Source organism: Ciona robusta, chromosome 7 (genome assembly GCF_009617815.1).
Source record: "Ciona robusta chromosome 7, ASM961781v2".
Classification (NCBI taxonomy): Eukaryota; Metazoa; Chordata; class Ascidiacea; order Phlebobranchia; family Cionidae; genus Ciona; species Ciona robusta.
This window is the reverse complement of record NC_143241.1, coordinates 5,828,955-5,849,167: the sequence shown is the minus strand read 5'-3', so window position 1 is coordinate 5,849,167 and position 20,213 is coordinate 5,828,955. Positions and strand designations below refer to the sequence as shown.

Genomic DNA, 20,213 nt, shown 5'->3' with positions numbered 1-20,213 from the left:
TCATTCATTCATTCATTCATTCTTTCTTTCTTTCTTTCATTCATTCATTCATTCATTCTTTCTTTCTTTCTTTCTTTCTTTCTTTCATTCTTTCATTCTTTCATTCATTCATTCATTCATTCATTCATTCATTCATCCATCCATCCATCCATCCATCCATCCATCCATTCATTCATTCATTCATTCATTCATTCATTCATTTATCATTCATTCATTTCAATTTTTCCCAAAGATCATATTTGACTTCTGAAAAAGCAATAGAATGTTGGTGATAGTGAAGATTCGCCCCCTACGTTATCTGCAAACCCAACAGCCAACCATTAACCCGTATAACATTTAACCCCCTAACTGATGACCCCTATTCACCAACCTCTAACACTTTCCACCAGCCTAATCTGTAACGTGCCGGAGGATTCTTCACTAGTGCCAGGATATTTTATACTTCAGATGTTTTATATTGTCCTTACCTGATCCAAGTTCCAGATAAACGTGTGGGCCGGCGAGCGCTTTTGTAAATTCAAACTCTAAAGAGTCGTGTTCGTATATAATATGTCTGCATACATCTCGTAGCCACGTAGTGCCTGTAAAACATATAGTTTAGCCAATTTTGCTAACGATCAATGCTTTTTAACTAGACACCAATAATGCTCCTTATTATATAGTAGGGTGGGGGGAGATGGGACACCTTTTAAATCTATTTTCGTCCCATTTGGTAGTAAAAAAACATTTCAAGTATTATAAATCCTCACGACTCCCATATACAAACTGGGACTAGAAAATAAAATGAAAAGGTGTCCCATCTTCCCCACCCTAGTATATGTGCCTTTCATTAATCTCGGAAATTTTAGTTAACACATTACACATATCTTGCACTGTTTTCGAATAAAAAAAATAAATCGACTTGCCAGTTTTCGGGTACGACGAAACAACGATGTCATTTTCCCACGGCTTCCAATCATTGTAAGCGAAATCGACCAATTTCGGATGCCCCATCAGTGGCATTTGGTATTCTCCCCACTCTCGAATCGCTGGGTTCATAATTTCTTCTTTGAATGCTTTCATAATTGGTCTTATATCTGGCCGTTCCTCTTCTGGGATAAAAGCAGCTAGTTTTGCAAAGGAATCTTTAAAATCCATTTATGCTTTTTGCAAGTGTGAATTACAAGTTGTACTAATTTCGCCTCCAGTTGTACCTAAAACGACAAGGTGTCTGTCAGTCTTGGTAGGCTTTAGCTGCTATATATGACTGTCACAGTCCTATATTACTATCACGTGCGATATACATTGCACCACACTTTCTAAGGTACCAAGAAATGCATTGCAACATACTTTCTAGGAAACCGTGATATACATTGCACCAGACTCTTGAAACTGAAAATGTATTGCACGCAATTTCAAAACTATAAGCTACAAACTTCCTTTCGTGCGCAGGAAGCATTTGTACAAACGTTCTATGCCCTTCAGTGGAACTCGTTTCAATTGTCAACAAACGGTTGCTGTGTCTGCTACTTAGCAAACAAATCAGGCATCAGTTAATACGTTAACTTTTACTTTTACTGATTTATTCTGTAAGTTGGTGCACACGCCAGAAATACTGCCTTAGGGTGAACTGCTAAGCTGCCTATAGGGACTAATTTGTGGCCTATGTTTTTGTACAACATGAATTTTGGCAATCTCTTGCATTTTGCCAATCTCTTTCTGCACTATATTTGGTTTTCAACTGTCATTTTTATTTAAGTTGCTTTTATCAAAACGTTCAACTGCCATGTAGTAAGATCGTGTCAGATAACTGCAGCCAGACTAAACAATCGGCATCTTATTTACTCGCCCTATAAATATACAAACTGCCGTGTTTACATAACTACCAGGCAATGAATTTCGAACTGTTACATCTTTTTTGATCCTTTAATGACTTTTTATACGAGAATAGAACATTTTAGATGAATTAAGTAAAATATGGAACACAACAATCTATTCTATTACAAATCATCATGAGTAGCACAGCGCGTAAAGGTACACAGTATCCGGCATGCAAATTCGCTTGCGAAGTCGTATGCAAACCCATTACCGAGTTCCGCATGCGGCAGCGAAATCCGGACAAAACAGACAAAACGGACGATTTCCGGATACCGTGTATACAGCCACCTTAACACAGTTGGTTAGTCCGCTTGCCTCTAACCCAAAGGTAACGGGTTCAAGGCTCGTTGTTGCTACCATTGTGAGCGTATATGTGTCCTTGGGCAAGACACTTAACGGAAATTGCTCCAACCCGTCTGGGCTGTCCAAATTATTACCCACACATAAAAAATAGTATATGTGTTATAACGACTGCCGTTTTCCGGCCACGCGAGTATAAAGTAAGTTACATCCATTCATTCATGAGCAGATTACAACTTTAGTTACAAGGCATAGAGTATTGTGGGATAAAATGGATACCGTTAAGACACATATTGTCCTAGATTTTCTAATAGTTGTTTAAACAATATTAACAACAATCTTGCAGAGTCGTTGGAATACGGTGATGTAATTCTGTAAATATTTCTTGTTTACTACTAAATGAGACGATAGAGGAGAATAAAAACATTGCCCATCTCACCCCAACCTACTATATAGGTTGGGTGGGAGAAGACGCACATAATATCTAAATATCTTGATCGCGTTTTTAACAGTTATCAATGATGTATGGGAGTCGTGAGGTTTTATAATTCTTTAAATGTCCTTTGTTACTACCAAATGGCACGATAAAAACTAAACTTCTGTCCCATCTTTCTCCACACGACTATATGTCTAAATTCTGTCTTACAATTTACTGACATAAGTAAACTTAATGTCAGTATTAGCCATTTTCATTTCGACCATTTTATCAATTCTATCTGAATGTTCGTCTGTTAAATGTTCTTTCCAGTTTCCCACGTTTCCTAAATGTATAGAATTCAGATTTAAAATTGAGTTAACATATCGGCTTAAATGATTAAATGAATAATATAGCAGGGTGGGAGAAGGTGGAGCAACCTTTTCATTCTATTTTCTCGTCTCATATGGTAGTAAACAAGAAACATTAAAAAAATAATTATAAACCGTATCTTCACAACTCCCACAGACCGTTGTTAATTGTTTAAAACATGATCAGAATATTTGGACCTTGTGTTCCAAAGGCTACCCACCTTCCCCAACCCTATTATACGCATCAATTGTTTTCCCACTTATTTTCTAACACTTGACATGCGAAAGTTTACCTTTGTTGTAAAAGTTGGGAATCAAAGCTACTTCATCCATGCGTTGTTTTGTTGCCTCAAATGAAGTTTGTCGCGCAATCTTTAACACTTCCTCGTCATTAACCTTCACTCCAAGAAAAGCTGCTAATTTCGAAATTTCTTTCTTAGGATTCTGACAAAGTAGAGTTGCGTGTATAAATTAAGTTAAACAATATACGCACTCAGTAATGCGCTTACATTGTTTTTAAAGGAAATACTCAGTTTTCACCATTTGTGTGGGGTAAGATAAGTTACCTTTAGCACACAATATCCCAAATTTCCTACACTCTTTTAGAGTCAAGAGGTTAAAGCTACATAATTTTGTAAATATTCTTTGTTAACTATCAAATGGAACAATAAAATAGAATAGAGTGAAAATATGTACCATCTTACCCCAACCTAGTATAGACTACAAAAAAATTCCAATACCTGTTTCATGTCTTCATAATAGACCAACATAACGTTATCGTCGAAACGGTGAGGATACCAAGACAGTACGTGATCCAAATAACCTTCGCCCTTTTTTACAAACCAAGAATGCTTACCTGTTTCATAAAACGTAAAATAATCGTCATTTGACGTCTCGATAGTCCGGGCTCATGGAAAAGTGGGTAGCGCGCCTGCATTTAGTTTAGAGGTAATGGGTTCAAGGCTCGATCGACCCTGCTGTTGTCGTTGGCGTATACGTATTTTGGCAAGACACTTAACGGCAATTGCTCCAACCCAGCGGTCACTAATGAGTTGTGAAAATCAGAAGCCATAGGAAACAAAAATTAGAACAGTCACCCGCAAAGTAACATATACTTGGTAACTCGTAAGCTTGCACCGGGTGTATGAAACAGAACACCCATGTTATAACCACTGTAGTTTTCTAGACACGCGAGGGTAAATCGAACTACGGTCATTTATACATTCAAATTATAAGTGTTATACTTACCTTGTAAATAAGCTGCAGTAAATTTGTTAAGAGATCGTGGATAAACCTCATTTATCATGCCGTCTCGGCGCATAGGTGTGTTCTTAAGCATCTTGAAGAATGACACAAGTTGATCTTTAGGATTTCGTATCACGTAAATTATCAAAAATGTCAATAAGTTATTTAATGATTAGAATTCCAATTTGTTTTTTACAGCCCACAGTAGGGTAAGGTAAAATGTGTGTTTTCTCGTTTGGTATTAAACAAAGAACATTTGCAGAAATATATAGTAGGGTGGGGGAAGACGGGACAGCACCTTTAGTACTTAGTAATATCCAAATATCCTGATCGTGTTTTAAACAATTAAAAACGGGAAGATACGCTTTTTATAAATCTTTGAATGTTCTTTGTTTACTACAAAATGGGACGAGAAAATGAAATGAAAAGTTGTCCCATATGCCCCCACCCTACCATATGACCGCATTCCGCGACTTTAAAAGAGCGTTTTTATTGTTCAAAACATGATCAGGAAATATGGAAGTAGGTGCTAACGGTAATAAATCTGATACCACACGGTATTATATTTGACATTTACCTTGACACCACAGGTCCGAAGTCTGTTTAAATTCAGCATACCGGCGCTCATGTGTGTTCCGAGGACACGTCTCTTCCAAGGCAGTTTTTCCCATATCTCGTATTTAGTTTCTGCATGTATACCAATCATTACATTGCCCCTTCTTGAAAAAAAAACTTGAAGCATATTTCATAACATAATTTTATCATTTAATTATCGTAAAGATCACGTTGTAGTATTGTGAGGTAAGATAAGACACCAGTATAGCACCTATATCTCATATTTCCTGATTGTGTTTTGAACATTTAACGCGGGGCGGGGGGCTACGTTGTATAATTCTTTAAATATTCTTTATTTTCTACCAATTGGCACGAGAAAAGAGGATGAAAACATGTATTATCTTATCCTACCTTTTGATATATAAATAAATCAACAGCAAAACGACAGTGGTTAAAACAGGATATGGGTAAAATGTGGATGAAAGAACGTTAGTTAAAAGCGTGGCTTTTAAACCCAATAATTATTACCTGTTCCCCATTCCAAATAAATGTGCGGTCCTGATAAATCTTTTGCAAATTCAAAGGCCTCAGAGTCATGCTCATAAATTAGATATCTGCAGACATCACGTAGCCATGTGGTTCCTATATGCAAACAACTGTGTTAAAATATAAATAACGTCGTACATAACTTAAAACAAATTTTACTAATCTTTTCAAGTATAGACAAAAAGATCTGCTTATTTAAAATACCGAAGAGAAGAGAATAAGCAGCAAAGCGACAGTCGTTAAAAACAGGTAGAGGGTAAAAATTGTCAAATAAAAAGGGGCTGCTTAAAAGAACACAGCATTAGTTAACTCTAAGTAGGGTGGGGGAAAATGCGACATATTTTCATTCTATTTCATCGCCCTATTTGGTAGTAAACAAAGAACATTTAAAGAATTACAAAACCGTATCCTCACGAGTTTTATAGATCGCTATTACTTGTTTAAAACAGGATAAGGGTATTTGGATTTTATGTGTTAAAGGTGTCCCATCTTTTCCCACACTACTTTGTCTAGTTGTATTTAAAACAAAAATACGTAATTAGAAAAAGTGCGCATTAAAAAATAGTTGTTTTTGTGCCACCTGTTTTCGGAAATGCTGCAACAATGACGTCATTTTTCCACGGTTGCCAATCGTTGTAGGCGAAATCGACCAGCTTTGGATCTCCCATTAAAGGCATTTGATAATCTCTCCAGCATTTTATCTGGGGATTGACCAGTTCATCGCGGAAGCACTTCAGTAACGGTTTAATATCCGGTCTTTTTTCTTCGGGGATATAGGAAACTAACTTTTCAAAGGAAACTTTTAACATTTTAACAGTGATGACGTAAAACTGCTTAACAATCACGCAAAATTGTAAGAAATTACACAAAACTGCAATAAATGATGTAAAACTGCAAAAAAGCTAGTTTAACTTTCCTTTTTTTTTCTTCTGTATACGCGATACAACGTAGCTTTATAAGTGGAGACATTGGCATTGTTTATGCCTTCTGCACCTCATTGAAGTTAACCATTAACTGAACCTAGCGCTGGCATTGAGTGCTGATTGGACGGACTTGACTACCCAGAACTTACATAACACAAACATATGACACGACTAACAGTTGCATCAAAATTCTGCGTATTCTGCATTCCCAAACACACTTCATAAATTTCAAAACAACGACTGTGTGTAAAGGTGTAATGCTGCTGACTTGGTAAGATCATGACGTTTTGAAGGCTATACATGATATGCCTTTGTTGCTGTTACAAAGCCGCTACATGACCTACTCTAATCAATATAGGATTGAAAGGGCTTGTGTTGTGTTTATTTTAAATTTTAACATTTCGAAGGCTAGTGTGTACTAAAATGTTGTCCGGCGCCGTGGCTCAGTGGTTTAGACGCCTGCATGGAGAACGAAAGTGTCCTCGGTTCGATGCTCGACGGCAGTACTAACATTGATCGGCGTATATGATTTTGGGCAAGATATTTTACAGACATTGCTCCAACCCAGGGGTCACTAATGGGTCCAAATTATATCATAAACAAAAATCCTACACAAAGTTGAACTACCAAATGCGTAACTCATAAGCACACGAAGATAAAAAAAAAACGGTGCAAAAAATACGCGTCTAAGTGCGATGCGGTGTCGCGGCACCGATCGCACAAATGACTTAATGAACTTTTCGGGTGTTGGGGTAATGGGCCAAATGTGGCCTAAACCCAGGTACTTGACAAGGCCCTCACATATAAAGAATACAAAATATTTACTACAACTTCCGTTTATGGTGCATGCAACTATAGAAGAAGTTAGTATTCTATGATGCAACCTTAGACAACATGTTGTCATGTTCGTTTCTATTCTTAGCAGCCTTCTGTTGTGTCATTATATGTTAACGGTTTCCATTTTGGGCTTTCAGCACACATTACTAAATACTCTACAACAGTCTAACCACTCTAACGCGTGTATTCTTTTTCGCAGATTAAAGCCAATATGGAAAACTTTAACACAAACGCCTGATGCCTAAATTTAAAACTTGCTTTATAAAATCAATCGGAAAATTAGGGTTTCAGGTGAAAACGCCTTAAAAATATCCCATTTTACCCCACAGTACTATAGCCTATGCGTACTTACCAGTTATCAATACAACTGTATGTGCTTCGTCCATTCGGCTAATAATTTAGTAGTTAGTGAAACTTTGCGTGCAATATAAATGCAGCGTATATCCTAGAGCAGCATAAACTTCAAGATACAGTTAGTCTGGTAAAATGGGAAGTTGACAAAAGTATTTAACTTTTTGCCGGATTTGCGAGTTACGACACTCTTCATCTTGGTATTTATGTTCGTGTGATGTGATTGTTGTAGCATTGGTTTCATGCCAAAGGTCCACAGCAATGCTTGTTTGCCTGTACGTGCCGCAATCTTGAAGTAGGCAATTGTAATGATACATTCGTAACCAACCATCAGTCGTTTTTTGACCAGAAGCATTCAAACTGGTTGCATCCAATTATTTAAATGTGAAACACATTTGGGTAAGTCGTGTACTATAATAAAACTACTATAATATATCATAGTAGTCTATATGGCTGTGGTTATGTACAGAACTTGGATTGGCGATCTCTGTATATTCTTGTGTTGCAAGACTTCTCATTCGAAGCTTGGTCAATGGTTGTTCCTGTTGGAGGGACTCGGACGCAAAGCACACAAACGCTAAAAACGCGTAATCGATCTTTCTCCCTGTTGTTTAAACAAACAAACAAAGTAGTTTCGTGTTGTTCGCTTCGCATGCGCTACAGTTTTTGGACTACTTGCTTTTGTGAGACGCGTTTGGGAGTTTTGGATGACAAATATGGGACATCTGAAATGTGCTCGCGGGCTCTGTCATGCGCAGTGTGTATGTTTAACGTGTTGTAGTTTGTGGGTTTTTTTAAACTAAATCTTCATGTTATCTGTGTTTTGTTGTTATTTGCGCTGTTGTATGGGTCATTGTTGTTGTTTGTGTTGTTTTTTTTTGCATATTTTTTATTGTTAGCATTGTTGTTGTTTGCCTTGTTGTTTGTGTTGTTGTAGTTCGAACCTAATTATTTTATGATATAAATATATATAGAGTGAAATGAACTAAAAGCTGAATGCAAAAATCTTAAAAGCAAAAATAAATGCAAATCCTTTAATTTATTTTGAAACCCTTGGTTATGATTATACACTGGTATAATTACAATGTTTAATTTTAGAAAGAATAAATGTAACTTTAAATATTACTTTAATTATGTACAGTAGTATAATTTCAATGCCTAATTTCAATTAATACGATTTTTCATTGGTTTTATGTAGTTGAGCTGACAAATACGCCACCATCAAAAGGCATGCATTCACCAGTAACCATTGACGCTTTATCTGAAGCAAGAAAGTAAACCAAATCAGCAGCTTCTTCCACTGTTGGTACCCTTCCTTTAAGCGATGACGCGTACTTCTCCAAGATTCCTTGTTTTTCTTCGTTTGTAAACGAATTATCAAATATCTCGGTACTTATCGGTCCCGGGCTGTAACGACAAAATTTTTTGTTAAAACAGGTCAAAAATTTTATTATATTATTCAAACCATATCGCATTAATCCGGATTCCATCCTTGGACAGATCTGCAAAGATATAAATGTCTATGTAAACACCTTTGTTATTGTTATGTGATGGGTCAACTTAAGGGCAAATATAGGAGTCAGATTAATGGGTAAACCTTGGCCTAAATGGGTAAATGGGTAAACCTTGGCCTTGCAAAATATAGGTCATTATATATTGGGGTAATATTAGGGCATATAGTATTGTCTACTAATTAATATTACCACACAGGAATACACTAATAAAGATATGGCATTTCTCGGTGTAGTTCTGGGGGTGTGCAACCCATATTACAGGAGGCCAGGTATAAACTACTGTGCGAACCGGCGGCCTACGTTTATTTAACATAGGCTTGCATGAAACAACAATAGTTTTTTTTTGTCGTTGATTTTATAATATTAAAATGGGGTCATCTCCTAGCAGAAATATAAAGTTTGGACGCATAAATGTCTAAATAAAACTAATATATAAATTTATTGTCATCAAATACTTAGTGAAAAAAATGCAGCTGGCTAAGGCGGCCTCGTTTGGGCACGGGCTCAGATTGCACACTCCTGGTGTCGTCAACTGTTTTTTTGCTATATATGCTAACACTACAATCCATACCTTTAACACAGGATTTAGTAATGTAGTTCATACACAGTTTGGTCATTGAATAAACTAATGCAGTTGAGTTGTTGTAAAAAGCTCCTATGCTCGAGAGGTTCACTATATTTCCTGAAATTTATACAGTACAAATAAGTGAAATGCAATTGCTAATATGTGGTGTATATATATAAATCATACGTAATTGCTAAGTGTTAACATGAAACAGAACAGGTATTTCAAATCGTCCGGAAAAAAAGTCCAAATACAAAAAATGTTTTTTGAAAAAAAAATCTCAAATCAAATTTAAAACTTTTATTGATTGAATTAAAAAAAAACAGATTTATATGAAACAATGTACTTATAGCCATCTGTGATAACAGAATATATATATATGCATATTTGGTAAAAATACCTTTAGTTGCAGCAAGATGTGACTTTGCAATCTTCATTAGATACATGGGCGCTTTCACATTGGTGGACATCAGTGCATCAAAACTCTCACTAGTGTACTAAACATATAATCCGATCACATGCTATTACACTATCAATGCCATGTTAGCACAATAGTGTTAATACGATAAATTAAAAGCACTTTTTTATTAAAATAGTGAGGTATAAAACATTTATTGTGGCTTTAACTGATTTACCCTCGCATAGCGGTCACCGATTGTTGTTAAAACACGAATGTTCTCCAGTGTTGATATGATTAAAATTTAAAAGCCCCTTTTAGTTTACTAACATACAATAAGTTATAAAACATTTTATGTATCTTTCTGAAACATTGTGTTTATTAGATGCAATTTTGAGTCAATTTTTGAGTTGGAAATATTTACTTACTGCTTCAAGGTTCCCTAATATTAGAATCCCAGCATTATTTACTAACACATCCAACTTTCCAAAGGTTTTGATCGTTTGCTCCACCAATCTGTCCAATTCTTCTTCCTTTGTAACATCAGCTATTGTTTCTAAAACCTGTGTGGAACAGATACAGTATTTTGCACTTTTTTTCCGGTCAATTTAGAATTTATAGATGCATCTGCTGTAGTAGTGCCATTTCGTATTCACCCATCTTTTTAAACAAACATATATATAGTAGGGTGTGATAGGATGGGACACTTTTTCATTCTATTTTCTCGTCCCATTTGGTAGTAAACAAAGATCATTCAAAGAATTATAAAACCGTATCCTCACGACTCCAATAGACCGTTGTTAATTGTTCAAAACACCATCAGGATATTTGGATATTGTGAGCTAAAGGTGTCTCATCTTTCCCCACCCTACTATATATCAGTAACGATCACATTATTAACATATTTTATTTTCCTAACGATATTCTCTTTGTTCATATAGAAAATATTTAACTATTTAAATATTTTGTAGGTAAATTTAGATATCACCTCATGACACTGAATGCAGGGCATTTAATGAACTTAAATGGAAGAGGAAACAGTAAGCTCCAAGATATCAGGTTATGACTTTACTTATAAATAATTTGTCTGCTTAAATGTGTACAAACCGCGAATTATTTATGTTTGCACTACAATAATGTTTACATTTCTTCACCAAAAAACATTGTAGTTTCTGGTTACTCTAATTTAAAGTTTAAAAAAAGCAATTTTATAAAGTAAACCTATGTAAATATGTAAATTTTATAAAGTAAACCTATGTAAATTACCTGTTTTGCTCCATTTTCTTTACATTTTTTGGCCACCTCACTCAATTTTTCTGCATTACGCCCAGTAAGAGACAATGAAGCCCCATGCTTGGCAAACAGCAGTGCAATTGCTGCTCCTATACCACGAGAACTACCTGATAAAACATACACATTGGTTAAACATTAAAGATTAAACAATCATCATGCAATTCAACATATTTAAAAATGCTTACCAGTCACCAAAACTACTTTGCTTGCATCATCCATAGCAAATTATATGCAACTAATATTTTTTTGATAATATATTATATTATCCTATTTATTTACCAGCTAACAGTTCTTGACATAAAGTTATACATTTGTAAAATTACAAATAATGTCTTCTAACCCTCTATGTCTGTATTTTGCTGCAGTTAAATATCAACCAGCAGCAGATTGTGCTGTTTAACCTTGCTAATATAGATAGATTAAACATTGAGAACACTCTTGTGTTTGAACATTCTACGTAATAATCTTGCTTAAAAGTAATGATTCTGCGCATAATGAATACTAGATATAAAAGCATGTATGAAACATGACTTGCAAATTGACACAGACCAAATCTCTTTAAACATGTCGCAAACCCATTGAATAGTTTGATTACTTTACTCTAGTCAATTATTTACCATTGCCCTACAGAGCAATTTTGGCTCTGACTTTAAACCAATGTGTTTGTGATCATTAGGTTATAAATTCAACCCTCTTGTTCTGATCCTATTACAAAATATACATAATATTTAAACTCTATTTAACTAATCCTTTTGTTTTATAGATTGCACCAGCCTAATGATAACTTTGATTTTAAGGTAATTTAACATATTGTTGTATATAATTCAGTATTTTATTGTATTTTGTATGTTTCATAGTACATGCTACGTACATATAAGATTAATATTAACAATACAGTAATCAGTAGATGTGTAATATGTAAGCTGAATAAAGAATTGTATAAGTAACCTTTTAGATACTACATCTGAACATTAACTTCATATATACAGTTTTAAATATTTTAGAGTTCATAAGTAAACTTGATGTCAGTTGAAGACAATTTCTCTTCCACCATTCTGTCGACTCTCTCCGAAAGAGCAACCGTAAAGTGAGTCTTCCAATTTCCTACAGCACCTGATTACATGGTGTGGGATTGGGTTAGTTTTTTGAATATATATATATATATATATATATATATATCTAGTAGGGTGGGGGTTGATAGGACACCTTTAGCACTTAATATCCAAATATCCTAATCCTGTTTTTAGCAATTAGCAACGGTCTATGGGAGTCGTGAGGATACAGTTTTATAATTCTTTAAATGTTGTTTGTTTACCACCAAATGGGACGAGAAAATAGAATAAAAAGGTTTCCAATCTTCCTCCAGCCCACTATATATGGCTTATATATTGGGCTATACCTTTATTGTAAAATGAAGGTACACCGGGAACGTCTTTCATTCTCTCCTTTGTTATTTCAAAAGAGGTAAGATCAGCAACGTTTTGAGCTTCTGCCTCGGTCAAATCCACTTCCAAAAACTTTGCCAATTTCAAGATTTCTTTTTGGGGGTCCTTTTAAAAGAAACAAAATTCCTTTCTGTAACAGTATGCTGCAGTAAAATACAACATAATATATCTACCTTTTTCATGTCTTCGTAGCAAACGAACATAACATTATCATCATTTCGGTGAGGATACCAGGATAGAATATGATCCAAGTAATTTTCACCTTTTTTCAGGTTAAACTGAATACCTCTACCTGCCCGTATATATAACTTGTATTCATACATACAGGCAATTTTGAGACCTACCTTCTAAATCAGCTGTTACAAAATCGCTGAAAGAGTCTCCCATTATTCGACGAAAAGCTTCACTCTCTCTCGGGTAAGGTAGATTCCAAATCATATTATACATTGATACGAATCGGTCTTTAGGATTACGAATGGTGTAAATAATCTAAAAATAAGACTTTTAAATTAAACATTTATGTTCTTAACTTGATCAGTTATAAACACCTTGACCCCACTTGATCTTAGTTTTTCTAAGTTCATCATACCAGCGTTCATATGTGTTGCTAGAATTCTCCTTTTCCAGGGCAGTTTTTCCCACAGCTCGTACTTAGTTACTGAAAAATTAGAGATATAAAAACTAATAACAACCAGCACTGAACAGGCAGTATATATACCGTTCTCAGATTCCAAATAAACATGGGGGCCTTGAAAAGATTTTGTCATTTCAAACTCAACAGAGTCTTTTTCATAGATTAAATATCTGCATATGTCTCGCAACCAAGTGGTCCCTGTTTAAAAAAAATTCTGTTGTTAAGTAACATGATTCTAACCTATGCCTACTCTACAATTATAACATTGGAGTCATTTATACAGCACACACATATAGAGCAAGTGTTTTAGAGACCTCATACTCAGTTATATAACTTCTATCTTGTGTATTTAAATACATCATGAATGAACTAAAATTTTTATTTTGATATTGCAATATTTTTATAAAATTTTAACACATGCTTTATTGCTTTATTTACTTTTACTCATAATAATAACAAAAACTTTATTTGTCTTTAGAAATATTTTAAACGAAAAGAAAAGATATAGTAAAAAAAATGTTGTTAAAACACTCTTACAGTTAAAATTATTTACATTGATTAAAAGAAAATAACCGCTACACCTAGCAGACAATCGAGTCATTTTTGTTTAATTTTTATCAAGGTAAACTTCCAATAAAAACAAAAATGTGACTAAAGACACCAGCCAACACTCTTATTAACTTGCCTGTTTTTGCAAAAGAAGCAACAATAATGTCATTTTTCCATGGCTGCCATTCGTTGTATGCATAATCTACTAATTCAGGAACTCCAAAAAATGATAACTGGTAGTCTTTCCAATGCAGAATTTCAAGATTGGCGAATCGCTCAACAATAGCATCTAATATTGGTTGTACATCAGGCCTTTTATCCTCACTTATCATATTAGCCATTTTTATAAATCCAGTGTTTAAATCCATTTTTTGCTAATTTCTACCAAACTTTAATTGATCATACAAACAGATCTAAGTATCAGATACAGGAAAAGGAATAAATATTTTATTTAACTGCTTTTAAACTGTTTTAAACAGAGCTCTGACTTGGCTGATTTCATAAATTTGTAGATATGAATAACACAGCAGAATTATTTCAGTTAAAAAACTTGTTTTCTTCCTGCACCACATCAAACTATACTGTCATGATGGTATCTTCAATGTACATAACCTAGTTAATTTTTACCACTAGCTTATAAACAATCCGGCACCTATAATGTTGACACTGGACAAACTATTTAGGATTTGTTTTGACCTATTTGTTTTACTCTATTACTATAATCCCTACAAAATAACTATAAAACAATTACAGAGCATAATAATTTTTTGCATTACATTTTATAAGCACAGCTCAAAGAGTGTTTTTAAATAAATCTATAGTATAAAAAAACAATTGTACCATTAGGCTGCCTATTTATACCTAAGTTTAGAACCTCATTTCTAAATTTTTAGCTGATAATTACAGCTGTAAATATGTTTATGGTTTTGTAGTTAGAGTGGTTATATTACTAGAGCTTTTACCTACATGTATGGGTAATTGCAACGATGCGATTGATTCTATAAGATACTCCTTTTATAATGACTGTCTTTTCCCTGCCATGCAAAAATAAATAGTAACATTTTTCTATTTTTTTAATTTTCTATTTAGACAAAGGTAAAGGTTAGCATTAACTGTTAATGTTTTGGTGTAAAATAAGTTTTAGTTGTGTGTGATAGCATAGGTTGTGAGATATATTGTTAAAACACATCATATACAGTGATAATGCAACGTGTTATGTCCCTCCACTTTGTTAGCACTTTTTCATTCGCTTTAAAAATTTGTTACTCGACAAATTAGTAGTGTTTTTGCAATTTCTCTGTTTATTTATTTTTTTAGGCTATAAATTGCATACAAGCATATTGCATGTTAAAACTATGATTGAAATATTAAAATATTTAGATAGGTAAAGTTATTTATGAGATCCGACCATTTTTCCACCGTTTTATTTAACTTCTATAAGTCTAATATTGCATAAGAGCGAATTACGTGTTAGAACTATAATTGAAAAATTACAATTTATGAATAGGTAAAGTTAATTAAGAAATTTGATGCCTTTAGCAATCAATATACAAATATTGGTCTTGCACAAACAGTTCACGATTGTTTCACAATTGGTAGGTAAACTTGATGTCAGTTGAAGACAATTTCTCTTTCACCATTCTGTCGACTCGCTGCGAAAGTGCAACTGTAAAGTGAGTTTTCCAATTTCCCACAGCACCTGAATAAATAACTTATTATTTTACTGCTATGAAAAAGATACAAGCGATATGTTTACACCTTTGTTGTAAAATGAAGGTACACCGGGAACATTTTTCATCCTTTCTTTTGTTTTTTCAAAAGTTGTGAGATCAGCAACGTTTTGAGCTTCTGCCTCGGTCAAATCCACTTCCAAAAACTTTGCAACTTTTAAGATTTCCTTTTTTGGGTCCTTATAAAAAAATACATTTAGCTTTCAGTCTATTTAATAATACATTATAGCTACCTTTTTGATGTCTTCAAAGCAAACGAACATAACATTATCATCATTTCGGTGAGGATACCAGGATAGGATATGATCCAAATAATTTTCACCTTTCTTCAAGTTAATTTCAATATGTTTTCCTGCTCATGTACAATGTATTTAATTTTCATTTAAACAGCAGACTTGGTGAGCTGGTCTTACCTTCCAAATCAGCTGTTACAAAATCACTGAATGAGTTTATTCCCATCATTTGACTGAAAATTTTATTATCTTTTGGAATAGGCAAGTTTTGCATCATGTTGTACATTGATTCGAGTCGGTCCTTTGGGTTACGAATGATGTAAATTATCTGAAAATATCTCCGATAAATTGGGGGACAATCAAACAAGCATGTTCTCATGAATTCTAACAGCTTTGCGCTTTTGTTGTACCTTGACCCCACTTGCACGTAGTCGTTCTAAGTTCATCATACCAGCGCTCATATGTGTAGCTAGAATTCTTCTTTTCCAAGGTAGCTTCTCCCACAACTCGTACTTAATTACTGGAATAGTAAGATTTTAATACACACACGCACGCTAAGATTTAACCATGAGGTATATAATACATACGATTGTCAGATTCCAGATAAACATGAGGTCCCATAAAGGATTTTGTCATTTCGAACGCAGCGGAGTCACTTTTGTAAAATAAATGTCTGCATATGTCTCTCAACCAAGTGGTTCCTGATTAGATAAAGTGCATTAGCCACTAAATATTGTTCAAATATGCAGCATCTGAATGTAGAAGTGCATTTTTGGAGGGTCTTGTTTATGAAACTGCTGTAGAACAAGTTGTACAAATATTTACAAACTTGCGAGATATTCAAAGACTGTTAATTTGCTGAATTCCCACGTTTTCTTGTTTCTTGATGTTATGATTTTTACATTAACAGAATTTCAAAATATGTGTAGTAGTGTAGGGGTAAGATGGATACCATTAGCATTTAAAAAACTGTATTTTTAATCCTGCTTTTTACAATTAACAACGCTCTTTTAGAATTTGGTAAAATGATTCTATAAAAAATATTTTTTTTACTATTAAATGAAACGATAAAAGAGAATAAAAACATGAACCATCTTACTCAAATCTACTCTTATACATATTCTTAATTACTATTAAAAACTGTTCTTTGCATTTGTTAAATACTTTTATAATTTAACTAATAATTTCACAACTTTACCAACCTGTTTTAGGAAAAGAAGCGACGATGACATCATTTTTCCACGGCTTCCATTCATTGTATGCATAATCTACTAATGCAGGATTCCCACCAGGTGATAACTGGTAGTCTTTCCACACATGGAATTGCGGATGAGCAAATTCTTCTTTAATAAAGTCTAGTAAGGGTTCTATATCTGGCCTCTCGTCCTCACTAATATAGGCGGCCATTTTCCGAAACCCACTGTCTAAATCCATTTTTAAGAAGCAAATCTTAATTGATTATAAATATTCGAAATATTATTTTGCTGAAAAAGTTAATTTTTTTGAGTTATACTTTTATTTATTTATTATTACTTATTCAAGAAAACTTGTAGTAAGTTCCTCATACAAATAATGCATTACTGTTTATATCCATGTTTGAGAATTAATTTCTAATTGATTATAGATTTTCAAAATGTTGGTTTTTAAAAAGGATAATATTTTGAGTTCATTGAAACTTGTTTCAGTAAGCTTACAGTCAGTTCCCTATACAAATAATACTATAAATATCCCAATCATATAGGCTGTTTTTTATTTCAGGTGCAATAAAAAGATGCCGACCCGATGACATAACTCTAAACTATTCCATCCTGTAAGAAAGTTTAACTGCAACGCACACAATTAAGTAAGTTGATTTCTTCTCGCTTACATACACATAGCTCGTAATGTTCTCTGTAGGCCAGTAGCAGTATGCCTTTATTTTTTAATTAATAATTAAGCTATTAATTATCAAAGTTAAAATTTAACCTAAGCTTACTCTCTCGCCTACACAAATTTTACAGACCGTAATTTGTTGACTGTAAGCAAGCATACTTTAACTGTTACATATTAACAATTAATTACCTTTTCAAGACTTTATAAAACTTTTTAAACTCTTTAGTTACTGCATTCAATAAGTTGAAGAAGTCTTGAGCATATTGGAAAAAGTTGCCATTAGTAGTAGGGTGGGGGAAGGTGGGTCACCTTTTCATCCTATTTTCTCGTCCCATTTGGTAGTAAACAAAAAACATTTATTCAAAGAATTATAAAACTGTATCCTCAAGACTTGCATGGACCGTTGTTAATTGTTTAAAACACGGTTAGGATATTTGGATATTATGTGCTTATGGTTTTCCATCTTCCCCCACCGCACAATATCTTATTTATATTGTTATTTTACAATGTATTGTATGTTATTATGTTTTGTATCCTTATCACTTATGCACTTTTGAAGATAAAAATCCAACTTCTTCATGGTTCTCAGAAGCGGTGACATTTTACCACACCGTCAGATGTTGTCGCCAACGCTGTTCAGAGTCGTTAGGTGAGGGTAAATTAATCTAATTTTGTAATTGTTTATTGTTTTTTTATTGAATTGAAATTTAAAAGTTAATGAAAACATTGACTGTACCCAATCTACTATCTCCTGTTTTTCGGAACAACGTTATGGTGTGACTGTGTTCCTGATAATAAAGTAATTTTAAATGTAGCATATAAGAATTTTAATGTATATTTTTATTTTTAGGCATGATGGCTGCAACTCAAGTTCTTGCAATGGACGCAAAGAACCTGCTTGATGTTGTCGACAAATCTCGTTTGCAAGCCCTCGCTGGAGCCAGCAACGGCCATGTCACTTCGAACACCGAGGAACCCAGCGGCGAAATCTGCGGGACTCGTGTTTTTTCTATTTTTATCTTCTAATATTTTGATGAATTCTGACCAAACAATCGTATAGTGGGATGGGGATGGGACACTTTGTTAGATGAGACTTTTTTAATTTTCTTTTAACGGACCCCTATTTAATGATAATTAGGAAAATAATGTTACAGAATTATTCAACAGTATTATCAAGACTTTATAAAACGCGCGTCAAAGCTAATTTTACTCTTTTAAAATATAAAAAAAATATGTAAAATAGAAACAGCAAAAAGCTGCGAAATAATAAGGTGCTAGTTTTGAATGTCGCAAAAATAATACTAAAACCGATGAAATTGTGTAGTTTACAAGTGTGAACGATTAAACTAGTTTCATAGCTTCATAAATCATTCTTGAATATTTCGTACAGTTTGATTTTGTCTCATAAATCTAGTTTTAGTTTTGTAAAAAAAAACTGAGATTTATGCATAGAGAAAATAGACAGGGGAAAATAGGATTTTAATTTCAAATAAAAGAACTAGCACAGCCGGTTAAATTTGATATGTTACCTACAAGTTGCACGATACTGCTAATGTAAATATATTTCAATTTAGTGTCCCATCTTCCCCAACATTGTAATCAAAATTAACAATGATTTTAAACTGCCCATCTTATCCTGTGTTTTTCCGATTTTGTAAAATTTTACCTGTTGTGCGATTTGCTAAATAACTCCTCATGTGTTTTATTATATTTTTTTTGAATTGTTGTTTATTAATAAAATAATAATGGTCGTGGTATTTCCCTAAAACCGCAATCTATTTTGATTTTGAAAATATTTGGAATCATGTGCTTAAGTATCCCATCTTCCCCCATTGTACTCTATCCTATATATATCCTACCATACAATCGTATATAATTTATGTAAAAATTATTCCCGCTGTAAAAATGATGTACACAGTGAAACTTATGCCCAAGTGAATTACCGATAGGGGTACTAACGGTATCCACGCCTACTGGTCACCTACCGGTTGCCTATATACACACATATCGCGTACCCGTTGCCTACCGGTCACCAACCTACCGGTTGCTTACCGGTCACCTACCTACTGGTCACCTACCTACCGGTTACATACCGGTCACCTACCTACCGGTCACCTACCTACCGGTCACCTACCTACCGGTCACCTACCTACCGGTACCTACCGGTTGCCTACCGGTCACCTACCTACCGGTTGCCTACCGGTCACCTACCTACCGGTCACCTACCTACCGGTTGCCTACCGGTCACTAACCTACCGGTCACCTACATACCGGTCACCTAAATCCACCGGTTTCCTACCTACCGGTCGCCTACCGGTCACCTACCCACCGGTACCTACCGGTCACCTACCAACCGGTTGCCTACCGGTCACTAACCTACCGGTCACCTACCTACCGGTACCTACCGGTCACCTACCTACCGGTCACCTATACCTACCGGTTTCCTACCTACCTACCTACCGGTTGCCTACTAGTCACCTACCTACCAGTTGCCTACCGGTCACCTACCTACCGGTCGCCTACCGGTCACCTACCTACCGGTCACCTACCTACCGGTTGCCTACCGGTCACTAACCTACCG

The 20,213-nt window shown here is 34.6% G+C and overlaps 5 protein-coding genes and 1 long non-coding RNA gene across 10 annotated transcripts; 1 reads left to right on the top strand and 5 right to left on the bottom strand.

Moving 5' to 3' along the window:
- Window positions 1-170: 170 nt before the first annotated feature.
- Window positions 171-1,223, bottom strand: LOC149734158 (uncharacterized). Its single transcript, XM_089880805.1, has 3 exons — window positions 906-1,223; window positions 468-581; window positions 171-246 (listed from the first exon to the last, which is right to left on the bottom strand). The coding sequence occupies exons 1-3, from the start codon at window positions 1,135-1,137 to the stop codon at window positions 212-214; spliced, it is 381 nt and encodes a 126-aa protein (XP_089736931.1). The 5' UTR covers window positions 1,138-1,223; the 3' UTR covers window positions 171-211.
- Window positions 1,224-1,356: 133 nt separating this feature from the next.
- LOC149734157 (sulfotransferase 1C2-like) lies at window positions 1,357-6,769 on the bottom strand. The gene is made up of 7 exons (XM_089880809.1): window positions 5,870-6,769; window positions 5,272-5,385; window positions 4,767-4,875; window positions 4,192-4,334; window positions 3,684-3,799; window positions 3,237-3,387; window positions 1,357-2,918 (listed from the first exon to the last, which is right to left on the bottom strand). The coding sequence occupies exons 1-7, from the start codon at window positions 6,096-6,098 to the stop codon at window positions 2,800-2,802; spliced, it is 981 nt and encodes a 326-aa protein (XP_089736935.1). The 5' UTR covers window positions 6,099-6,769; the 3' UTR covers window positions 1,357-2,799.
- A 450-nt stretch (window positions 6,770-7,219) lies between these two features.
- Window positions 7,220-18,525, top strand: LOC149734153 (uncharacterized). Of its 5 annotated transcripts, XR_016385277.1 has the most exons (12): window positions 7,220-7,799; window positions 7,870-8,161; window positions 8,599-8,789; window positions 10,848-10,935; window positions 11,933-11,966; window positions 12,174-12,305; window positions 12,942-13,031; window positions 15,397-15,470; window positions 16,972-17,052; window positions 17,519-17,603; window positions 18,192-18,281; window positions 18,483-18,525. It is a non-coding gene; the product is annotated as an uncharacterized LOC149734153 (long non-coding RNA). The 5 variants fall into 5 exon arrangements; XR_016385278.1 differs by lacking the exon at window positions 7,870-8,161; XR_016385274.1 differs by having other exon boundaries at window positions 7,870-8,789.
- LOC149734156 (uncharacterized) lies at window positions 8,591-11,860 on the bottom strand. The gene is made up of 7 exons (XM_089880803.1): window positions 11,355-11,860; window positions 11,143-11,276; window positions 10,305-10,439; window positions 9,880-9,976; window positions 9,486-9,596; window positions 8,866-8,902; window positions 8,591-8,807 (listed from the first exon to the last, which is right to left on the bottom strand). Exons 1-7 carry the CDS (start codon window positions 11,386-11,388, stop codon window positions 8,591-8,593), a joined length of 765 nt encoding a protein of 254 aa, XP_089736929.1. The 5' UTR covers window positions 11,389-11,860.
- Window positions 12,024-14,231, bottom strand: LOC149734155 (amine sulfotransferase-like). The gene is made up of 7 exons (XM_089880802.1): window positions 13,934-14,231; window positions 13,333-13,446; window positions 13,163-13,272; window positions 12,959-13,103; window positions 12,788-12,906; window positions 12,569-12,719; window positions 12,024-12,282 (listed from the first exon to the last, which is right to left on the bottom strand). The coding sequence occupies exons 1-7, from the start codon at window positions 14,163-14,165 to the stop codon at window positions 12,170-12,172; spliced, it is 984 nt and encodes a 327-aa protein (XP_089736928.1). The 5' UTR covers window positions 14,166-14,231; the 3' UTR covers window positions 12,024-12,169.
- On the bottom strand, window positions 15,206-17,489 carry LOC149734154 (amine sulfotransferase-like). Its single transcript, XM_089880801.1, has 7 exons — window positions 16,963-17,489; window positions 16,348-16,461; window positions 16,171-16,280; window positions 15,941-16,088; window positions 15,761-15,879; window positions 15,556-15,706; window positions 15,206-15,496 (listed from the first exon to the last, which is right to left on the bottom strand). The coding sequence occupies exons 1-7, from the start codon at window positions 17,192-17,194 to the stop codon at window positions 15,384-15,386; spliced, it is 987 nt and encodes a 328-aa protein (XP_089736927.1). The 5' UTR covers window positions 17,195-17,489; the 3' UTR covers window positions 15,206-15,383.
- Window positions 18,526-20,213: the final 1,688 nt, after the last annotated feature.

Bases quoted from the DNA above. Each gene is read 5' to 3' on its own strand.
- LOC149734158 (XM_089880805.1), bottom strand. From the start codon at position 1,137: ATGGATTTTAAAGATTCCTTTGCAAAACTAGCTGCTTTTATCCCAGAA. The intron at 582-905 runs GCAAGTCGATTT...TATGTTTTACAG, and splicing joins TTCGTCGTACCCGAAAACTG to GCACTACGTGGCTACGAGAT. The intron at 247-467 runs GTAAGGACAATA...TTGCTTTTTCAG, and splicing joins TTATCTGGAACTTGGATCAG to AAGTCAAATATGATCTTTGG.
- LOC149734157 (XM_089880809.1), bottom strand. From the start codon at position 6,098: ATGTTAAAAGTTTCCTTTGAAAAGTTAGTTTCCTATATCCCCGAAGAA. The intron at 5,386-5,869 runs GTGGCACAAAAA...GTTTGCATATAG, and splicing joins TGCAGCATTTCCGAAAACAG to GAACCACATGGCTACGTGAT. The intron at 2,919-3,236 runs GTAAACTTTCGC...CTATACATTTAG, and splicing joins TCCCAACTTTTACAACAAAG to GAAACGTGGGAAACTGGAAA.
- LOC149734156 (XM_089880803.1), bottom strand. From the start codon at position 11,388: ATGGATGATGCAAGCAAAGTAGTTTTGGTGACTG. The intron at 11,277-11,354 runs GTAAGCATTTTT...ATGTTTTATCAG, and splicing joins CAAAGTAGTTTTGGTGACTG to GTAGTTCTCGTGGTATAGGA. The intron at 10,440-11,142 runs GTAATTTACATA...TGTTCCACACAG, and splicing joins AAGAAAATGGAGCAAAACAG to GTTTTAGAAACAATAGCTGA.
- LOC149734155 (XM_089880802.1), bottom strand. From the start codon at position 14,165: ATGGATTTAAACACTGGATTTATAAAAATGGCTAATATGATAAGTGAG. The intron at 12,907-12,958 runs GTAGGTCTCAAA...ATATACGGGCAG, and splicing joins TGTAACAGCTGATTTAGAAG to GTAGAGGTATTCAGTTTAAC. The intron at 12,283-12,568 runs GTATAGCCCAAT...CCATGTAATCAG, and splicing joins ACCTTCATTTTACAATAAAG to GTGCTGTAGGAAATTGGAAG.
- LOC149734154 (XM_089880801.1), bottom strand. From the start codon at position 17,194: ATGGATTTAGACAGTGGGTTTCGGAAAATGGCCGCCTATATTAGTGAG. The intron at 15,880-15,940 runs GTAAGACCAGCT...GTACATGAGCAG, and splicing joins TGTAACAGCTGATTTGGAAG to GAAAACATATTGAAATTAAC. The intron at 15,707-15,760 runs GTAGCTATAATG...TTTTTTTATAAG, and splicing joins GCTTTGAAGACATCAAAAAG to GACCCAAAAAAGGAAATCTT.